At 35.8% G+C, this 22,921-nt stretch overlaps 1 protein-coding gene and 1 long non-coding RNA gene across 2 annotated transcripts in view; one reads left to right on the top strand and one right to left on the bottom strand.

The window, feature by feature from the left end:
- The first annotated feature begins 14,056 nt into the window (after positions 1-14,056).
- The window catches only part of LOC131046462 (endonuclease 4), a 33,037-nt gene continuing 24,172 nt past the window's right edge, over positions 14,057-22,921 (top strand). The window contains exons 1-5 of the mRNA XM_057980217.2: positions 14,057-14,414; positions 18,738-18,918; positions 19,405-19,509; positions 19,657-19,712; positions 19,907-19,990. Of these exons, the coding sequence (XP_057836200.2) occupies positions 14,298-14,414; positions 18,738-18,918; positions 19,405-19,509; positions 19,657-19,712; positions 19,907-19,990 (543 nt within the window). The 5' untranslated portion in view covers positions 14,057-14,297. The remainder of the gene's footprint in view (positions 14,415-18,737; positions 18,919-19,404; positions 19,510-19,656; positions 19,713-19,906; positions 19,991-22,921) is intronic.
- On the bottom strand, positions 19,305-22,482 carry LOC131046480 (uncharacterized). The gene is made up of 2 exons (XR_009106013.2): positions 22,067-22,482; positions 19,305-20,230 (listed from the first exon to the last, which is right to left on the bottom strand). It is a non-coding gene; the product is annotated as an uncharacterized LOC131046480 (long non-coding RNA).

The following is a 22,921-nucleotide window of genomic DNA, read 5'->3' as shown; positions in this document are numbered from 1 at the left end:
CATGACCCCTTAGGACACCATATAACCCCATACTATGGGGTCATATGGTGTCCTAACACATGTGTAGCCCATATGACCAATAACAACACCATATGACCCCTTTTAACATCCCAGTACACGACATGACCCCTTAGGATAATATGATGTCCTAATGGGTCATATGGTGTGCTAGCACATGTGTGACCCCATATGACTCCTAACGATACTATATGCCCACTTAGGACATTATATGACCCCTTAGAACACCATATGACCCTTAGGACACTATATAACCCTTCAGGATTTCATATGACCCCTTAGGACACCATATAACCCCTTAGGACAATATGATATCCTAATGGGTCATATGGTGTTCTAACACATGTGTGACCCCTTAGGACCCCATATGACCCCTAACAACACTAAAATGACCACTTAGGACATTATATGGCCACTTAGGATATTATATGACCACTTAGAACACCATATCACCTCTTAGGACACTATATGACCCTTCAAGACACCATATGACCCCTTAGAACATTATATGACCCCTTAGGACACCATATGACCCCTTTTAATATCCTGGTACACCATATGACCCCTTTGGACACCATATGACCTCTCAAGACACCATATGACCCCTTTAACATCCTAATACATGACATGACCTTTTAGGACACCATATGATCCCTTAGGACATTCATATGGTGTTTAGACTGGTCATATGGTGTCCTTAGGAGTCATATGGTGTCGTTAGGGGTCATAAGGGTAACTAAGGGGCCACACGTGTGTTAGCACACCATATGACCCTGTAGCATCATAAAATTGCGACCTTGGCAATTTTAACTACGTTCTAGGTCCTCACCTTAGCGACTGCATCTCCCTACTCAATTGGGACCCCTTTCTGCATCATCCTTCCAAATCTCCTCCAGTTTCACCTCTTTTTCCACCCTATGACCCTATGTACAACCATTCTTCCTCTCTTTTTTGTGTGTAGGTTGTAGGTGCACGACTGTAATTGCATGTTTAAGCTTCATTTTTCAGAGACGGAAAAACCCTTTTCAGCATGTGGATTTTTTGGAGGACCTGGTGCAACTTCAACCCAGTCCTGATGACTTCTCCAAATTTATAGGGCAGATCTGTATCAATCTAAATATCTCAGATCCTAAGTTATAGCGCAATCTAGAATCGGTAGCTCCTTATTTCATCCATTTTATCTTCATTTTTTGAATAGTCAACAAGTCAACATATCTATTTACAAAAGAGGGTAAATCATATTCCAACACTTGCAATCCACTTAGCATTCACATCCTTATTCCCCTTGGATTTGGATCTAGTGGATTCAACCCCTCTTTTGAATGTAAAGTATCTCCCAAGTGAAAATCATCCTAGTGGGTTCCTTTCTCTCTCCTATGTGGGGAACCACTACGATCCAATTTTCCACTTTACATTTTGGTGAACCCAACGTCTTACACCTTAATTTTGATTTCTTATTGTTAGATCTGAATAATTTCAATTTGAATTTCAAATTTTCATTTCCAAGTTTGATCTTTTTGCAAATTTTAGAGGTTAATTGCATAAAAAACCCTAATTTTTCATTTTGAGGAAATTAAGCTTGTGAAAATTAGCATTTTAGTTGCTTATTTTAGATTTGATTTCTATTTCAAAATTGCAATTCAAAACTATCTTTTCATTTTGAAAATTAAGTGGTTAAACAACAAAACCCTAATTTTTAAGAATCTCTCATTTTGACCTTTGACTGCTAATTTGACCTATCTAGACATCTCCAAATCAGCTGTTTTTTTAATCTGCAATAAAATCATAATTTCTATCATCCCTGAAAAATTTCAGAAAAAGTTGGTCGAACCGGTTACAACTTGCCCCCGGTCCCTAGTTTTTTTCCCAAAATTTTGGGGGTTGGAATTGACTATATTGTTTTTCTTAAATCCAAGAAATTGGTAAACTTTATCAATTTTTACACCTCTTAAGGTTGAACACAAATTCAAATTTCAACACTCTCACCTTTTAAATTAACTTTCATAAAAGGGTCCTAATTTTTTATCTTCTTTTTCAGCAAATTAAGATTTTAATTAAGAGACTTTCAATGGCAATCAATGGACTAGATTTATTTGCTATTTCACATATGATTACATTATTTTTCACATATATTTATTACAATCATGTGTTGGATAATGGCTTCTTTTATTTCATGTTGCTTCTTTTCATTCATAGTACTTTGTCATATTGTGTTGTTAGGATTTCAAAGTCATTTCCTTTTCAATTTGATCTCAAAGCTTTCATATATCATTTATGTTGCATTATGGTGATGTTATTAACAAAATATATTTCATATGTTAATCACCTTAAGGCTTTTCTAGATCGCAATCTTGGAGATCATAATCCTTGTACCTCTCCTTGAAGAAGTTGAGGAAATACAACTTTAGAGATCCCAAGAACACCTGCATGCAAATACCTATCACAAGAGAAGAATGGAAGCACATAAAGCAAAAAAGCATAAATGCTCTGAAGAAGAAAATTATCATTCAGAAAGGGAATCAATTTAATTAAAAAGTACAATACAATCCTTATAAAAGGATAATAGCAACCCTAAATATGTGCAACCCTAAAGAAACCCTAAAGGGATAATGTGTATTTAATAATTAGATAGACTAATAATTAAATAAATAATTATTAAATACCTACAATATTTATTAAATGCCTAAGTTTAGCTTAAGCGTAGAGTTTAATAGACTAATAATTATTAAATACCTACAATATTTATTAAATGCCTAAGTTTAGCTTAAGTGTAGAGTTTAATAGACTAATAATTAAATAAATAATTATTAGCTAATACAAGATAACTCTAAGACCCCCCCTTAAGATAAACTTAGGGAGTAGCTAAAAAACTAAATGCATGAAGCAAAAATTGCAACTACATGATGAAGGCAAATTTGGGTCCCAGCAACAAGGCCTGATGAGGTACCCAATCACAACCAAATCTCTATGAACTGGAGAAATAGAGAAAACCACATGGGAAAAAACTCTACTCCAAAAAAAGATGGAAAAGCAAGAAGAACACCACTGAAGCATGAAATAGATGCAAACATTGTTGAAGAGTAGCTGCTGATCTGAAGAACCTCCATAGAAATATAACATGACCAGGTAGAGAAGATTGTAATCTGCATGAGTGCCCTCAAATGACACTACTCAAATCAGATGGCAAACAAAGGCAAACAACTGAACTCGAAGAAGATATAGATGGCATGAGACACCAAAGCCTGAAGAGCTGATCAATCAAACCAAGGAAGCATTAGAACCAACAGGACAAGCCTCCCCATAATGCTGAAAAAGGAGAGGGACAGGTACACTGAAAAGAACGGCCAACAAGAACTATATGATGAAGAACCAGGAACACCGAAGGTGCAGAGAAAGTACATGGTGTCGTGGAAGGAACACTCACTTGACACACATCATGAGGCGAATGTCATGGAAGGGACACTCACTGGACAACGGTAGATGGCAAACAAGGCAAACATCAACCCCCCCATGGCACTTTATAAGTAGTGCATGTACAATCCCAAGTAAACAATGCATGATGACACTCTATCTCAGTGTGTTTGCATAAATGAAGCTACAATGATAAAAAGACTGGAAATAGAAACGAGAACCAAAATAGAGACATCCTACCCAGAGAAGAGATCCCAGGACCTGAAACAACCAAGATATCCACCAGAGTGCTAAAAAGCAAAAAACTGAATAAAATATGCATGGAGCAAAATCTGGAAATAAAAATCATATGGCTGGAAAGTGCATAGAACAAGCTTTCCAATGATATAAAGTTTTCGAAAAATGAAGTTCGGATGCTCATTCTATGGCTCCCGGAGTGCAAAAAAGAGACCCCACTATGACTGGAAAAAAACATAGTCAAACAGCGAAATTGGAAAAATTACCAACATGACAAGGTTCGGCTCGAAACCAGCTTTCCGACGCCTATTCATTTTCGAAAAATGACTCCGTATGCCCAAGATATGGCCAAAAGAAAAAAAACCCTATTTTTGGACATAAAAAGGGTAAAAAAAAAATTTAAAATAATGTTTTGTTTTTTTTTTTCGACGAAAATTTTCTGATGCATTTGCAGGTACAGCCGTATGGATTTTTGTGCCTCGTAAAATGTGCCAAGGAAAAAATCATGGCCCAGATGCACTTGTCATCGAAATAGGTCGAATTATATATCAAAATGACTAGAAATGCCCTTCGGAAGCCAACGGTGAGGTCTTTTTTGGCTCAAACTGCTCTTATTTTTTTAATGATTTTTTTGATGAATTTCTCGAAATTCGTGCCAAAAAAAGGCAAAACCAAAGAAAAAAATGTTAGAACCCAAATTTGTCAAAAATTTATAAATTTTATATGGAAATGGGGGTTTTGGGGAGTTCTAAGCTCAACAGTGAGGTCTGTTTGAACCCAAAATGATCAGAAACAAAACAGCTACCCCAGATCCAATAAAAAATTCTAAAAAAACTTGAAACCCTCCTCCAAAAAATCTTCTGAAAAATCAGGAACAAGCAGCAATAAATGTAGGCTCTGATACCATGAAGAAGTTGAGGAAATACAACTTCAGAGATCCCAAGAATACCTGCATGCAAATACCTGTCACAAGAGAAGAATGGAAGCACATAAAGCAAAAAAGCATAAATGCTTTGAAGAAGAAAATTATCATTCAGAAAGGGAATCAATTTAATTAACAAGTACAATACAATCCTTATAAAAGGATAATAGCAACCCTAAATATGTGCAACCCTAAAGAAACCCTAAAGGGATAATGTGTATTTAATAATTAGAACAATTATTAAATACCTACAATATTTATTAAATGCCTAAGTTTAGCTTAAGCGTAGAGTTTAATAGACTAATAATTAAATAAATAATTATTAGCTAATACAAGATAACTCTAACACTCCTAGGGTATCTTATGTGAATGGGATGAGAGGTAATTCTTCCACCAATGATCTTTTTAAAAGAAAGAAAGCATTGGAAACCAACATGGGCCCATCTTCTTCTCATACACATACCCTTGAGAAAGGGGGGGCAACATCAATATATTAACATTCTTACCTCTTTAGACCCTCCTTATTATCCTAGGGCCTATCATCAACATCAAAATATTTGTAGAGAGGATGATGTTATGCATTTTATTAATGATCTTTCTCCTCACATAGAAATAAGTCACACTGACCCTTTAGATGATGAAGATTTTCATCCCCAACCTCCCAAAAAAGGATAAGCATGATGAAATAAAGAAGAGTATCCTTTCACATGATATTCCTTCTTCATTTACAAATCCTTTTATTCCCCTTTATACATCATATTTCAAAGAAATTCATGACCCTATTCCCCCACCTAGTCATTTGAAACATTATTACAGTCGTCGCTTTTATATAATAGCAAAACAAGGTTTTAGAGGACAAGGACTTGGGAAGTTTGAACAAGGAATTAGTGTCCCTATAAACCCTCCCACACAAGCTACTACAGAAGGGCTAGGAAATGAGACTCCTCTCCCTATGGATGAACTCCTTAGGCTCCAAAACTTTAAAAATCATCTCCAAAGACAACAAATCAAAAGAGCTCGCAAGAATGCTTCTTCTTCAAAACGTCCTTTTTGCTCATCTCATCAAACCCATGATCACAATGCTGATGATTTCCCTGATTTTCAAAAATATATTCAAGAAGGCATAGACAATGGCAAACTTAGAATCTTGGATAATGATCCTTCTTCTTCTAACAATTTTTCTCCTCCATGTCAAGAAGATGAATTAAAACATATTTAAATCATCCTACAAGACTAGCTACAAGAATATATTGGAGATTGAAATATGATAAGAACATTTCCTTTCCTTCTAAAAAGAAGAACAACAATCTTGAGCAAGTGAAAGGTGACGAATATTGCATTTTTCATGGTTCATATTTACATTCTCTTGGAAAATGTCATGCATTTAAGAATTTTTTTCAAAAGCAATATGATCTTGGAAGAATTTCTCTTAAAATAGATCTAGTTGTATTTCTTGGTAAAAACATAGTGCCTTAGCACTTCTTTTCTCTTCATGTTTCTCCTCACCCTATGACATAAGTAGCCAACTTAATTTGGGACTCTATCATTTTGGGTGGTGGTATTTCAATTTTAAATACCTTGGGGTAGCAACATGAAGTTCACTTTCCTTCTTCTTTCCATGGATTTATCTCTATCTTTGTGCATTGTTCATTATTAGATCTCCTTTCTTGCATAAGGTTATTCTTATGTGAGCATATAATTGCTCTTTGGTTTTCCTCTTTGCTTGGAGAGGAGTATCTTTAATGAGTAATCCACTTCTTCTCTTGCCTTCAGTCTCTTGGAAAACTTATAACCATTAGAAGATGTGTAATGCTTCTTCTTATTCTTCTCACTTGGGGGGTAAGGATTACGCTCCTTTCTCTTTCTTTCTATCTCATTTATCATTATTTCCTTTAGGGGCTGCATTTTTCATATGTGATTCATTTCTTACAATGGTATGTTCTTATGACTAATTCCCCTTGGGGAATATGTGATGCTCTTTCTCTCTTCTCTTAAGAATATTACCACTTCTTGGGATGTGTATTTTACATGTACTAATGTCTTTTCTTGCATGCGTAAGTACAATGTAGATTTGCTTATGTATAATCTCTCTCTCTATAAGATTGAGTAAGATCTTCTCATTGTCCCTATACTTGGGGGATAATGATCTCTCTCTCTCTCTCTCTCTCTCTATAAGATTGAGTAAGATCTTCTCATTGTCCCTATACTTGGGGGATAATGATCTCTCTCTCTCTCTCTCTCTCTCTCTCTCTCTCTCTCTCTCTCTCTCTCTCTCTCTCTCTCTCTCTTTAAGGATCCATTCTCTCTTATGTTGCGGATAGTGTGAGTTTTATTACTTGAAGTCATTCCTTGTGTGAGATTGTTGTTTCTTGCTCAAGGGTTCTCTCTTATACAAGAGGTGTAAGTCCTTGACTATAACCTCTTTTACACTTGGTAATGTACATCTATAATAAATTCACCCATCCCCATTGGAATAAAAGTGAGTCAACCTTCATCAAGAATACCTTTCACCTAGCAATAGGAGGAAGGATTGAATTCTTCCTCTCTTCTTGGCTTTATTCTAGAAGATGTTATATTTGTCTAAAATAACTCCTCTTGGGGGTAGATGTCTTTTGAACAAAGATATCTTCTCCTCCAAGGATCTCCTTTACACTTATAGCAAAATATCTCTTTTCAACTATCTTATCCTTGCTTGAAGAGTATTCCCCCTCTTGCTTGGATTTATGACGTTGCATGATGGATATCTTCTTGGTGTTGAAGGTAGGTATCCTTGTTCTACTTTCCTTAAGATATCAACATTAAACTATGTTGACATCTTAAGGGGGGCTCACCTACACTGCTCCTTTAGTATTATATTTCTCTTGCACATTGTATTTCTTATACAATGGGTCATTCTCAGAACCAGAGGGCAGACTCTTAGAGCGAGATGTCACCACTTTTCTATTATATAGTGAGTCATTCTTGGAACTAGAGGGTAGCCTCTTAGAGCGAGATGTCACCACTTTTCTCTTATATAGTGGGTCAATCTCGAAACCAAAGGGCAGTCTTTTAGAGCAAGATTTCACCACTTTTCTTTTATATAGTGGGTCATTCTTAGAACCAGAGGGCAGCCTCTTAGAGTGAGATGTCACCACTTTTCTCTTATATGGTGGGTCACTCTCGAAACCAGAGGGCAACCTTTTAGAGAGAGATGTTGCCACTTTTCTCCTATACAATGGGTAATTCTCGAAAACCAAAGGGAAGCCTCTTAGAGTGAGAAGTCACCAGTTTTCTCTCATACAATGGGATATTCTTGGAACCAAAGGATAGCCTCTTAGAGAGAGATGTCGCCACTTTTCTCTTATGCAGGGTGATTATTCTTGAAACCAGAGCATAATCTCTTAGAGTAGGATGTCAGGCCTTTCTTGACATTTGTACTATAAATCTCATATAGGTTGTAGCATACTTGAGCATAGACTCCTATGAGATACTTTGAACCTCACTTGCACACACATGCACGAAGTTGAGTGGAACTATCGGTGTTCTCACTCTCCTCCCTTACATAGATCACCTAGACATAATTTAGGGGCTAGTTTTCCATGTCCTTTTTTCTCCATGGATCACCTAATTCTAGGGGTGAGATGTCCATGGTTCCTTTTGTTCGCCTTTCCTCTTATGGATCACCAAAGTGTGTATTCATGTTCTCTCTCTTCTTCCTCTCATGAACTCATAGTTTTACTAAATTGATGGTTCATGGATGATGCCAACTTTTCTCTTTTATGTGATTATTGGTGATTATGTGATGCCATTTGTCTTTGTGTTTCAATTAGTTATTGAGACATTTGAGTATCGAGGTCTCTTCGGTTATTTGATTTGTGGTAATGTATTTTGTTTTAGTAGTGTGTCTTTTATTCTTTGTCTTTGTTTATCTTGTGTGCTCTTGCATATGTTTGAGTGAGTTAAGATCCTAAGATTGGGGGCTTTTGTTCCTCAAGATTAGTGATGTCTTATACTCCTTGTGGTATTGCTCCACAACTCTCATCGTCATCTCTCTCTTTCTTCTATTTTACCGGCAGTATTGGCATAATTCATACACTCCTGCTAAAGTGGGGACTAAATGTAGTTTCATAAAATTGTGACCCTGATAATTTTGACCTTGTTCTAGGTACTCACCCTAGTGAATACATCTCCCTACTCTTTGGGACCCCTTTCTGCATCATCCTTCCAAGTATCCTCCTATTTCAGCTCTTGCGCCATCCTATGACCCTATTCATAACCCTTCTTCCTCTCTTTGCTATTTGTAGGTTGCAAGTGTGCGGCTGTAATTGCAGGTTTAGGCTTCATTTTCAGAGATGGAAAAACCCTTTTCAGTGTGCACATTTTTCAGAGGACCAGGTGCAACTTCAACCTGATCCCAACAACTTTTCTCCAGATCTGTAGGGTAGATCTGTATCAGTCTGAATATCTTAGATCCGAAGTTACAGCGCAATCCATAATTATTTCATCCATTTTATCTTCATTTTCTGCATAGTGAACAAGTCAACATATCTATTTATAAAAGAGGGCAAATCGCAGTCCAAAACTTGCAATCCACTTAGCATTCACATCCTTATTCCACTTGGATTTGGGTCTAGTGGATTCAACACCTCTTTGGAATGTAAATTATCTCCCAAGTGAAAATCATCCTAGTGGTTTCCTTTCTCTCTCTGAGGTGGGGAACCACTAGGATCCAATTTTCCACTTTACAGACCCCTTAGGACTCCATACGAACCCTAAGTACAATATAATGTCCTAACAGGTCTTATGGTGTCCCGAGGGGTCATATGGTGTTCTAACACATGTGTGCCCCCTTAGGACCCCATATGACCCCTATCGACACCATATGACCCCTTAGGACACCATATGATATCCTAATTGGTCATATGGTGTCCTAAGGGGTCATATAGTGTTCTGACACATGTTAACACATGTATGGCCCCTTATGACCCCTTATGACCCCTAATGACACCATATGACCCCTTATGTTACCATATGACCCATTAGGACAATATGATATCCTAACAAGTCATATGGTGTCCTAGTAGGTCATATGGTGTTCTAGCATATGTGTGGTCCACTACGACCCCATATGACCCATAACAATATGATATGGACCCTTAGGCCACCATATGACCCCTTAGGATACCACATGACCCTTAAGGACACTATATGACCCCTTAGGACAATATGATGCCCTAAGGGGTCATATGGTGTCTAAAGAGGTGATATGGTGTTCTAACACACATGTGGCCCCTTAGGACCACATATGATCCCTAACAACACCATATGACCCCTCAAGATACCATATGACCTGTAACGACACCATATTACCCCTTTGGACACTATATGATCCCTTAGGATACCATACCACCTATTAGGACATCATATGGTGTTCTAAGGGGTCATATGGTATCCTAAGGGGTCATATAGTATCGTTAGGGGTAATATGGGGTCCTAAGGGGCCACACATGCATTGGAACACCATATACCCCTTAGGACACCATATGAGCCCTTAGGACGCCATATGGTTGTTGGCAATTGACACTCATTTTATTGGTTTCAATATGTTCTCATCGATGGAAACATGTTCTGTTTTTCATACCTTGGTTTGGTTGTTCACTGACAGACACTTCACCGACACCGACACCGACACCGACACTGACACCGATAGGTATCTTCACCGGTAGGAAGGATTCTTTGAGTACCGACATTGCAGGCCATCATGACTCACATTCTGGATATCGGTATAGGAGGCCGACATCATTTGGGAGATACGACAATCGACAATTGATTTTTGTATTTATGTATATATGTAATTGAGTTAACATGTATATTCATTTTATAATTATCTATGTAAGATGACATACAGCATGAAGGATTGTAAGGGTAAATAGGTCAGTTGATCGGATCATTTTGTAATATGAGAGGGAGATATAGGTTATGATGATAATGATTATAATTAAGGATCAGTAATGTGAAGGTTATTCTAGTAAGGGTTTAGGGTTTTAGAGTTGGAACAGACAAAGCTTTAACTGGAACTATACTCAGGCATAGGAGATGCTATCATTGTAGTTCATTCATTCTTCCAGATTGTAGTATGGATTTTTATGTAGTCAGGGAGACCCTTTGTGATGAGCAGTGTGCTCTAGGCTATAAGCCTTCCTGTATGTGCAGGCCCTCATATTTTGTAATATCTTTTCATATGGCCAGTGGATTGATATTGTGGGTCACAAATCCCACCATTATTTTTCCTCTTTAGGGTTTTCCACATATAATTCTCTATGTTATGGTATTCATTTGTGGGATTGGCTTATTGATTACTTTACTTCTTTCAATATTATATGTACCAGTTTACCGGTTGGTGAATGCGTGTTATAATAAGGTTAAAATTGCATATTCCATCATAACACTGATTCACCCCCCCCCCCCCCCCCCCCCCCTCTTAGTGTTCTTGGATTCCAACAATTGGTATCAGAGCCTTGTGCCTCAAAGGAAGTTTAACAGGTTGAGGGAGATTCTGAATCCGTAATCCATGGATATGAGTTTGGAGAAGCAACTTGAGGTAGCACTTGAAGATTATTATGTTCAAAGGATGAAGAACTTGAAGTTACAAGATGAATTGAATTCTACTCAGGAATTCATTCTTATCCTACAGGAGAGACCGTCATCTATTAAAATTTGAGCACAATCTCTTCTAAATTTGAACATTGTCATTTGGAATACCCATACTACAATTTGGAATGCTAGTATCATTAACACATTTTACATCTGTCCAAACTAAATGACAACACATATTACATCAGTGCTAACATCAATGACAACATACATTGACAACATTCTCTCAATAAGTCTCCAACACATAGTTGCCCATTTTCCTCTCTAAACTTCCTCCATTATTTACGCTTGATTCCTAAACACATATCTCTATGTTCTCCAAATAACTACATCTACTAGAAGGTTTCTAAATCCATTTAAACAAATTAATTTTGTGCATATTTTTTCTTGTAATTTTTTTTGCATTCCCTAAAACCATATTCAAGATTTAGAAGCCCTCCAAAAGTTGTGCCTCTAAATCACCCTCTAATCACACCTTCATCATTGCTTGTTCTTAAAAAAAATGCTTAAATTGATATAATAATGAGTTGTGAACATTTTAAAATCAACATAAAGCACCTATTTTCCATGCAACCTACAAAATCAATGTGTCCAAGGACAAGGATGCCATACTGGATTAAAGATAATTATTTTCTCTTAGCATTCAAATCTGTGCATTAATTTATTTTTTGTTTTCAGGTAAGAATTAAATGAAATGATGAGGATGCCATGTCTTATTAATGGTACAACACCTCCATTAGGCTAGGTCAATACTCCCTCCATATACACATCGTATCCCAAGTCATTTAATTTTCATTCATTTTGTTCATTCTTTATACTTCTCACATTTACCTACCATAGAGGCAACTGACATGGGGATGCGACGTAAAATCAATTGGGCAAAAAAATAAAAATCTCTAAGGATTTGGACAAGAAGCTACAAAGTGTGTACTCTAATGCAATGTTGAAGTTGATAGTGAACTTTACATTTCCCAAAAGTCATCTAAAACCAAAATACCTATCACATCTAGAAAATAAAAGCTTGATTGTCTTATGCAACCTTGAGAGAGATGAGTTGGTAACAAAAACATGATTGGACATGTCTATATTGATTGATTGAAAAAACTTGGATTGATCACAATGCACAATAATGAATGCTTATAAAAGCATAAAGAGAAAATTTTAGATGAAAATCCTAGGTAAGGGTTAAGTTAGATCATTACAAGTGTCCTCATCCTATTCTATGAAACAACGTGACCTAAATATAGCTTAATCTAAATATAGAAAAGCATTCATAAATTTAGCTTAAATTTAATAAAATAATAGGAAACTTAAGTAATTAATTCTTGATTAATTAATTACCAAGGGGACCTAATTACTTTAACAAATTTTCTTTACATAAATTGTAATGTAATATGTTATATTGTTATCCAATCATGTATTTCTATTTTTTTGGTAATTGTTTAGATCAAATTTTAAAATTTTCTATACACTTCTTCCAAGATTAATGTTGGAAGCTTAGTCTATTACCTTTTGCTAAATTAATGTTTATGAATGAGACCAATAAACTTTCCAATGTTTCCTTTTATGTCAAAGAAAAAAAAAAATCAACATTAATTCACAATCCAAAATGATTGAAAATATGATACCATTATTGAATCGCTGAATTTTCAAGACTTGTAAACTAACATTACTCTTCACATGCTAATTAATCAATCATTTTTCAATTAAAAAATATAAAATAAAATAAAATTATAATTGTTAAATTAAATAAATAATATCACTCAAATTACATAATAACATAAAAGTACTTAATATGTATGTAAGCCTAACTCTATAATGACAACAAACTTTCTTATTTGTCTAATAAAAACAAACATCAAGTCTAATGCAAATACATTCCAGTTTTTCAAAGTTTTGAAAGTGTTAAAACAAAAAGTATATTGCAAAAATATTATTTTTAAAAATAGTTAATTATTTTATTATTATTATTAGTGTTAATTGTTTGGGAGGCAGATTTTTTATTTATTTTTATGGGATTTGCTATGCACCTGATCTTTTATCTTAATTTTTTTTAAAATGATTAATTATTTTTATTATTATTATTTTATTAATTGTTTGAAAGATAGATTTTTTATTTATTTTTATGAAATTTGTTGTGCACATGATCTTTATCTTAATTCTTTAAGAAAAAAAAAAAAAATAACTGAATTTTTTTTTTTAACTTTTTCTACTTCAATTTTATTTTTAAAATTTAATATTTATCAACCTATTTTACATAGATTTTTAAAAATATAGATATCCCAAAACTAAGAGCGTATCAAAACTTTCCAATCACAATGTTTTCACACGGGACATTTGAAGCCCAGTTTAGAGCTCATAGATTACCCGCTGATTGTGCCACTCTGGGGTATTATAGCCCTTCATTTTGTACAACTTATCCAAAAGGGTCCAAACATTCGGTGGGCAGAGGGGTGTCAACTACAGATATTGACATTCCCCAAAATGCCGTTGCAATCAAATTCTGATTTGACAGGATTTTTATGAAACAAAAGGATGGGCTGTATTCCTAATTTATATTCACACCTATGAAAAGGATGGGAAAAATGTGCTACACAAAAAGGAATTAAATGAAAGATATAAAATTGGAATGTTTAAATAAAAGGAATCAATTAATCAACAATAAGAACATGATTCTATCACAGTCATTGAATTAAGGAGAAAGATAGAGAAAGATAAAGTTGTGCATATTTATTGTCAGAAGAATTGGAATACTCGTCCCGCCAAATTCTAGCTGAATTCCATTAAAACGCCCATACTCATTAACACGTAACAAGGACTTCTTATTTCGTTCACACTATCTATTCCAACGAACCCCTTTTTCAGCTGAAAGCAGGGTGGCCATGGGGAATAATAATATCCTCTTCTCTGTACTCACTTATACCTTTGTTATGTTCCCACTGGCTCACGTACTCACTTATGCCTTTGTTATGTTCCCACTGGCTCACGCAAAGCTATCTCAATATTCTGACGCTTACTTAACGGAAACAATGTCATATGGAATGGGCATTCATTTGTTTGTTTGTTGACAGAGAAAATGGGCAGGTGTAGCTGTGCTTTGCTTTGGATTGTAGTAATTTCTTTGGCTTTCTTTTTTCCACCAGCAGAATCTTGGGGTAAGGAGGGCCATTCTGCTGTTTGCAAGATTGCTCAGGTAGGCTTCTTCACTTAACCTTGTTTTTAACTGCATATTAGAAGAATTCAGTACTTCAGTAATACCCAAACCTTCTTAGATGCCTATGTCTATATATTTTTTTACCCATGGTAGAGGCTTAAATGACTTGAAGTTGGAAGACCATGGTAATTAATGTTGATAAAGCATGCACTGGTATATTCATTGTCTAACCAGAGCAAAGTGTATTGGGTATTGGGTAATCTTAAATGTAATAAACCACCTCTTAATCTTAAGGTAAGGTGCATAGGAGGATTCTAATGTTAAAACTTTAAAAGATTTTTTTTAATCACTCAATTGAAGACTGGTCTATGCTGACTATCAAATTTTAAAAAGCAATTTAAACTTTATTTATATAAATATTTGGCATAGCACTGTTCATGAAGAACTACCAGACATTGATTGGTGAATGTGGTGAATGTGATTTAGTTTAAACTTGACATATTAGCAAGACTTCAGTTGAGTGATTGTGTCAAAGGTTTAGTTTACTATGACATTTTCTAGACTCAACTTGAGTAATTGTGTACAGATGGTTGGACCTTGACCAAAACATTGGGATATTATTGATTTGTTAATCCACAGCAAAATACTGTGAACAATAAATACATCAACTGAAGTTACTAATCATAAATAATTTCAACAAGTTTCTTGTAAAGTTTTTTGTTTGGAATGATAGGAAACAAAATAGTGCCATGGAATGTCACTTTTTCTGCTCTTCAATAAAGCTTATATGTAATTGCATTTAAAATGTTTATGTTAAATTTCTCACAGAAAATATATTACAGAAGCACATCAAAATTTCAGAAAATAGTTGCTGAAAAATCTACCATGTTATTTTCTGCAAATCAGGACTCTAATGTAGGACCTCCCATCTGGATGTGATAGTGGCTGTGGTTCTCTAACTCTAAGCTTACTTTTTCTTTTCTATAAATCATGTTATTTTCTGCAGATCAGTCAGGGCTATAATGTAGGACCTCCCATTTGGATGTAATAGTGGCTCTGGTTCTCAAACTCTAAAGCTATTTTCTGTGTAATACCACGTTATTTTCTGCAAATTCAGGACTCTAATTATGTAAGAGCTCCCATTTGGATGGGATAATGGCTATAGTTCTCTAAATCTAAGTTACTCATTATGTTTCGTGAACCAGTCCAGAATTGAACTAAGGAGCTACTTTTTACATGTTATAGTGACTTTGGTGCTCTACAATTAAGTTGCGCATTCCTTTCTCATCACACTTTTTTGCTTGGGATTCTTAGTCTGGTTTTGAGATCACATGGTTACTTTCAATGGACCAACAAGGACTCCACATAGCATCTCTCAGTGTTTGCATGTTGAATTTGATACGAGTTTTTTAGTGGACCATTAAATATTTGAACCTTTGGTCAGAACTTCATGTCTATCTTTGATAATATGCATTCCATGGACCAATCAAGAATATAACCTTAGATCTCCCTAGAATGCTCTACCACTAACCTAAGAGTCCCTTTTTCTATAGAGTGTACAGTGTTCTTCTAGCACCCAACCTACACTCCTACCTCCCACAAGCCACAATTGTTAGTTTGGACTCTTTGGTTGATGCTAAGGAAATGGTAGTTTCCACGGACCAAATGAAACTTGAATCTTGGGCTTACTATTTGAATGATCAGGTTTTCTACCACTAAGCGACTCAATTGTAGTTGAGTGTGGATTACCCTCCATCCTCTCTTCCTCTCATTGCTTCAACACATTTTTGTTGGGGATTTTAGTTTATTTCTGGTACCTGTTCAACCCAACAATAAGAATAATAACTCTAGTTAAAGTCTCAACCCGAAGTTTGGACATTCATTTGGTAAAGTCACTATTTCCATAGCTAGTGTTCATTTGATTGTCAACCCAGTGACTTAATACTTGAAATGGGTCTGTACTATATATGCACTAAGTTCCTACGACAGCTATTCTGCATTACTGCAGTAACTAACATTATGCGAAAAAGATAAGCAAGAATTGAAACTATAGAAAGGTTACAGGAAAACTTCTGCATAAATTCATAAAAGCAATACTGGATAAATTCAATGCTGATAAACAGAAATTACTCTGTTTTGGTTTACTGGATAAATTCAATGCTGATAAACAGAAATTACTCTGTTCTGGTTTGGCTGCAAGAACAGTCAATGCAAGAACATCTATTGGAGCTAAGGAAAGAAAACTAATCTTAACAAATGCACAGAAACACTCACCAAGTGGGCCCCCTTGGATGAGTGATACTAGGCTTACCAAAAACGACTCTAAAAGCTCAGAATAACATATTTTTATTCATCGTTCTTTAGAAGTCATTACATGATTCAATATGAAAAGAAAACTAAAAAATACTTAGGAAAGATCCTCTGGTCTGTTTTTTCTTCTCTTTCTATCTAACTGCCGAGAAGAGAAAGAGCTTATTATTAAAAAGAAATCATCTACAATAGACAACACAAATCACGCCGGAAAGAAGAGGCGGATAATTGACTAAGAAAGGAGATAGCTGGAGTTATGCTGTGGGAAACACGGATCTGAACCGAACCACAGTCATAACATACTGTGGCGGTATTTACAACTTCAATGTCCACCTAAGTTAAACATCGGTAGTATCGCTTGATTGCTCCTCTTATGCCGTTCCTTACGCTTTTCAGCTTTTCTGTAGTTTGATCTTCAGTCATCTTCTTTAGTATCCTTTCCTTCAACTGATGTGATAGGCGAACATCCACTGCAGCATCATTTATTCCCTGCACTACAAAAGAAATAGCATACAAGAACATACATACGCATTTTATTTAATCAAGACATCTATTAATTTCACATATGATATTGCCCTAAACAATCCGCATGGCAACAAGAATAAATCACATGGCTACAGGAATAAATTGCATGGCTGCAGGAATAAACTGGCAAAGATAAAACATGATTTAATAGGTTCAGGCTAACATATGGAATACATATAGTAAACTTCCAATACATCACTACTGCTATGCAAATCAAAAGATGACAAAAACTCAAGAGTTCCGAGGATAAAAATATGACAATGTCTCAACTCATTAGTACCAAGTTATTTTTACATGGAATGGCTAGGAGATAAACTTAGGCCTCCCATCTGCATGTTGGGTTCCTCCGCGGTTGAGCTGTTCGAGTCCAACTCTTTTCCATTCCATGCTCAATGGACATCTGGACAAGAACATAGACGCTTTTAAAGGTGGATTGGTTTTCTAGTTTCCTTAGTGTTATTTTTTTATGGAACTCTTAGTGCAGTAAAAATTGAAATGGTGGCCTCCTCGTTGGGACTATGCTCTAACGTAGAATCAAATAAATCTTTGATGACCATTATAACCATATGGGAAAATGGATAATGCCTAGAGTATTTAAGAAGCATAACCTGTAAAGGAGGAAACTTTAATAAAAGAAAGATTCTTTTATAATCCATGATACTATTGAATCTGTATATGGGTCTACAAATGGCTTATAGCAATATAGGACTATCTCATACTCTTTGTGGACGGCATCTAACTATGCTACAAATGACACATACATACCTTACCTCCTGTGAGATTTGAATTTATGACCCCTCTTTCAAAAGCACCAATTCTCCACCACTAGACCAGACATAGAAGATGAAAAACATTTTTGCCCAAGTTGCTCTGCAGGTCTGTACACATTTGAGTATACTGCAGATTCAAAACATCTGTACATTTTTATAAATTTGCACCTAAAAATATTTGTTCTAAACTTTTGAAAAACAGAAATCCTGTGATAAAGAAATTAAAAAATCTTAGTTCCATTGGCCAACTGTGGTCACTCATGGACACTAATGCAAATCCTATCTTTTTCTTCAATGAATAATTTCTACAGCTACATGTTCTGCGTGCTTTAAATTTGTACTTTTATTTTTTTCCATTTTTCATGGGTGAGGTTATGGACCATGGTTAACATTGTCAGTGGTAAGCGTGGGCTGCATCATTGTCACAATACTGGGTTGCCTGGCTTTCACTCAAAATATACCCCCCAATAAATGTTAGTTATAATCAAACAGACCCCAGTGAACCTTCACTGCAATCCAATGTAGCCCAAAGAAACCCTGTTTAAATCGAATGTACACCACGTAACCTTGGCCATAGGAGCAATACAGGCACACCCTTTGCAAAATATGCCACAACATCACCATATGATAATGTAATAGAACAACTTATGTTCCCATCAGTTAATATTGCATGATGCTATAATTTCTTTGTTATTCTTAATGGAGAATTTCAAAAGCTGAAGTTTTGACAAACTTGTATGTTAAAATTTGAGCACAGTCCCGTCTAAATAAAGCAGCAGCAGATGCAGTGCAGAAACTGCTTCCAGACTATGCAGAAGGTGATCTTGCATCTGTTTGTTCCTGGGCTGATGAGGTTAAATATTTGGCCAAATACCGCTGGAGTAGTCCGTTGCACTTCATTGATACACCAGATCTCAAGTGTAACTATGAGTATTCTAGTAAGTTCTTTTTTCGATTTAGAAATTTATGTGCAAAAAATCAAATTCATATGATATTCTAGCATAAGTTGTTTGAAGTAATTTGCTGGATCTGAAGATAATATGATTCTTGGTGCTTAAGATGTTGAGATAATTATTACTAATTTTTATTTCATTTGATATTGATAATATGATTCTTGGTGCTTAAGATGTTGAGATAATTATTACTAATTTTTATTTCATTTGATATTTTCATTATTTTACCTTCAACACTAGAAGTAGAGTATTCTTCTTCAAATGATATGTAAAGGGAAACAGCATACCCTTTTGTTTGATTTTCTTTAAGAAAATATAAATCTTACCATAAAATTGCCATCATCTTCTGGGCACATATAAAACTCTTGCTCTGATGAATATGTATATTTCCAATCCATGTATAAAACATAAATTTGCATCCAAGCGTTAGACATTGATATCCACTATTATCTTTGTCTGTATACAAAACAGGGGATTGCCACAACACACAAGGAGAAGAAGGCATGTGCCTTGCAGGGGCTATCAATAATTACACTGCCCAGCTTGCAACATATGGCAAATCGTCTGATGCAACATGTAAGTTCATTCTTAAGGAATCATCCTAGTTTAGCCGGTCCACCATGTGACTTTTTATTATCTATTTAATTGGTAGCTTTTGATCAAAAGAACATTTTTTCAGAGACATCTAATTTGCTCACTTAAAGATTTCCCTGAATTTTGCAGATAATTTGACTGAAGCATTACTCTTTCTGTCACACTTTGTAGGAGACATCCATCAGGTGTTGCTATGATTGTTCCAACATTCTACTTTCTCGAGGAAGTTGAAACTTTCTGTACTTTAGAGGAGGAATTGAACTTTTTTTTTAAATGATAAGTCTTTGCGCAGTGATCTTGGTGGTATTTAAATGTCTCTTTTCATCCAAAAAATTGCTAATGTATGCTCACGAAAAAACCAAAACTGATTATTTTGCAGCCTCTGCATTGTGGATTTTCTGGAGATTTAGGTGGAAACACAATAATCCTACATTGGTATGGACAAAAATCTAATTTGCATCATGTAAGTATAATAAATTTTTGCAGTATATATGTATTCTGATCAGAAATATCAGAACAAATAAATTCAAGGAATGAGTCAAACCATAAACTAACTTTTGGTCTTTTTGCTCTTTGAGGATTTTCACATTTAATTAGATATGCAGGAATGCTTGTCTTCAATCTCCACGCTGCCCTGCTTTTTTCTTTCCACTATGAAGTTCATTTTCCTATTGTGCCACACCTTTAATGTTTGTCTACCTATCTGTAGTACCATGGGAATAATTGAAATCAACCCCTATATTTTATGGCAAGTATAGAAAACATATCTTAATGAAAATTTTGATATATTTGTGTTGAATATTGAAACCGTAATTTGTAGGTTACATAACTGTAACAGTTTTTTGACAAATGATATCAGATTTTCACAATCTTTTATGTTCATAGTTCGCAATTTATGGATTCGATTGTGTGTGAGTTTTTGCATTAAAGTTTCAAATTACACTCCATGATCCATCACCAGTATGAGAGAGTGCATAATGAGGAGAAATTGTAAGTTGCAGACCAAGGCACACTAAAAAGGAAGGGAGGGAGGGGGGAAGAGAGGGAAGGAGGTACACACGAAACCCAAAGTGAGTTGACCAAACAAGAGAGGGTTATAAACATAGACAATAAGTTAATAAACAATGAAAACAAACAAAAAAACCTATGATCTTAATGGAGAGCAAAAACATTACAGTAAAAAAATATAAAACTCATCTTCATGAACTGAAACTCGGTAACTGTGAATCACAACAAGAAAAACTTGCTCCAAAAGCATTGTAACTCATCTGCATGGACTGGATTTCTGTAACTCTGAATCACAACAAGGGGTTTTGGGAGGAGCCCACCCTTGTACAAAGCATGGAAGAGACAAGACAGAAAGCCAAAAACAAGTAAAAAACAACCACAAAAAGCCAACAGCAAAAACTAAACAAAACAACGAAAAACCAGCAACACCCCTTCAACAGGGGCATTGAAAACCAAATCAAACTAAAGCCCCAAAACAGTTATAGAACTCACTACTCAATGCAATTTGAAGCCAAACTTCAACAGGGAACTCTGCACCTTGCCAACAGCATTGTCTTAGCTTCAATCAACCCATGAAGCTGTCCGTCTATTAGCTATGGGGCCCTGAATCACTTCTCAAATTGAATTATCTTACTATTTTCCTTGTTTAAGGCCATAGATGATTACCCCCAACATGCTAGGCTGGCCCACCGAGGTATTCCTTTCAAGGCAACAATCCCTTACCAAGCTCTTCCATATGTTTTTGCGTAGGAGAAACGAACCCAAGAATGCCATTTTTAGCATTAGTCTTATCAAGAAGAGAGGCATCAACCTCTCCGCCAACGGATGCCAAGGCAACCTCCAAAGGAACAAGCCCGTCCTCCAAGTGATGATGATTTCCAACCCTACACCCTTAAGAGATATGGCCACCCATGAAGCAATGATTGGAAAAAACCGGACTCCTCATATTTGATCCATTGCACCCAATCTCCCAATTTAGAGGATAAAGTGGTTGGAAAAGGAAGCATCTTCTACACATCCACATTGACAAAGAACCCTGCAAATAACAACAGTTTTCTACATTTTGTCACATTGTCAATAACAATGAGCTGGTCAAAAGAGCTAGCAATTCCTGTCCAAATCTCTTCGTTCCAATATTCAAGCGGTAATCTAGGAAATCTCACCAAACTGGGACTGTACTAATGCACTCTTTTTCTGGGTCAGAGGCCATATTCCACCTATTAAAGAAGAAGCCAAAATTAACCAAAAAACCACGACCCCCTTAAGAGAGTACGGGTAGTCTTCATGGAGGGGAAAAAAACAATCATAAAGAAACCCTTGCAAGCACTGAGAACTCGATGGAACCTTAAAGAGTCCATGGTTTCTCAGCCTATCCTCTGAAAAAATCAACATTGGGTTTAGACCCTAAAAAAATCCCCAATCAAGACACTTTTCAGATTAGACGAAGATTTTTCCACAAGGAATTCGAGGATCTTGAGCAACCAATCACTAACCTTTGCAACCAGAATCAAAGGGACAGCAGGAGGAGTACCTTGGATGGTTTGAGTCTTGGGCGATTCGTTGCAGCAGTCATCCACAGCCCTCAAATAGACCCCGACAAAGGTGAGGAACAAGGGAAGAAGAGCTCTTTTTCACTATACTGGGCAGCACAGCATCCTTGAATGAAACAGGAAGTTACACTTTCCTGGTATCCAACGAAGCCACAGCAGCAGAACCAGCTCTACCAGCCGTCGCACCTATGCCCTTAGGTTCAGAAGGTAGAAAACGCCTTGCACAAATCCTGGGCAGAGCCGCCGCTTCTGCCATTGGGAAGTGTGTATCAAGCACTTGCTCATTGGATAGCCCTTACGCTTCAATTTTCTTTCGGTCCTAAAATATATGTGATGTTAATTTCAAAATATTGAAATGCCATATTCTAGTTTGTAGATCAAGTGGAGTCTTACTTTATTGAGAGTGTACAGTTTGAAACAAACATTGTCCATGCGGATGCAAATGCTCATACGAAGAAAACGTTCAACCCAAAGCATAAAATTTGCCATCACCTATAAAATGTAGGTTTACTCCTCTTTAATGCTTGCTTGTTTACAAAACATTCATTGGAAAATAGATTACCTTAATAATTGGCCAAATTAAAGGTTGGTTAAATTATTAGGCATTCATTTTGGAGTTCGAGCCTGTCTTTCTGATCTTAGGCATCTGATTCTAAGCGCTAATGCTTGCATATGTAGTGTGAGCAAATAATTTTGGCTGTCTTAATCATATTGACGATTTCCTTGTTTATAATATATTGATAGAAGTTTTAATCAGAGGCAAAGCAATTTTCAATAATGTAAAACTCTCCTAACATTTGAGTAGATTTGAAGTTGTGGATGGTACACGATGATTC

The sequence above is a fragment of the Cryptomeria japonica genome, chromosome 7, assembly GCF_030272615.1.
Source record: "Cryptomeria japonica chromosome 7, Sugi_1.0, whole genome shotgun sequence".
Taxonomy (NCBI): Eukaryota; Viridiplantae; Streptophyta; class Pinopsida; order Cupressales; family Cupressaceae; genus Cryptomeria; species Cryptomeria japonica.
This window is presented reverse-complemented; position numbering and strand designations above follow the sequence as displayed.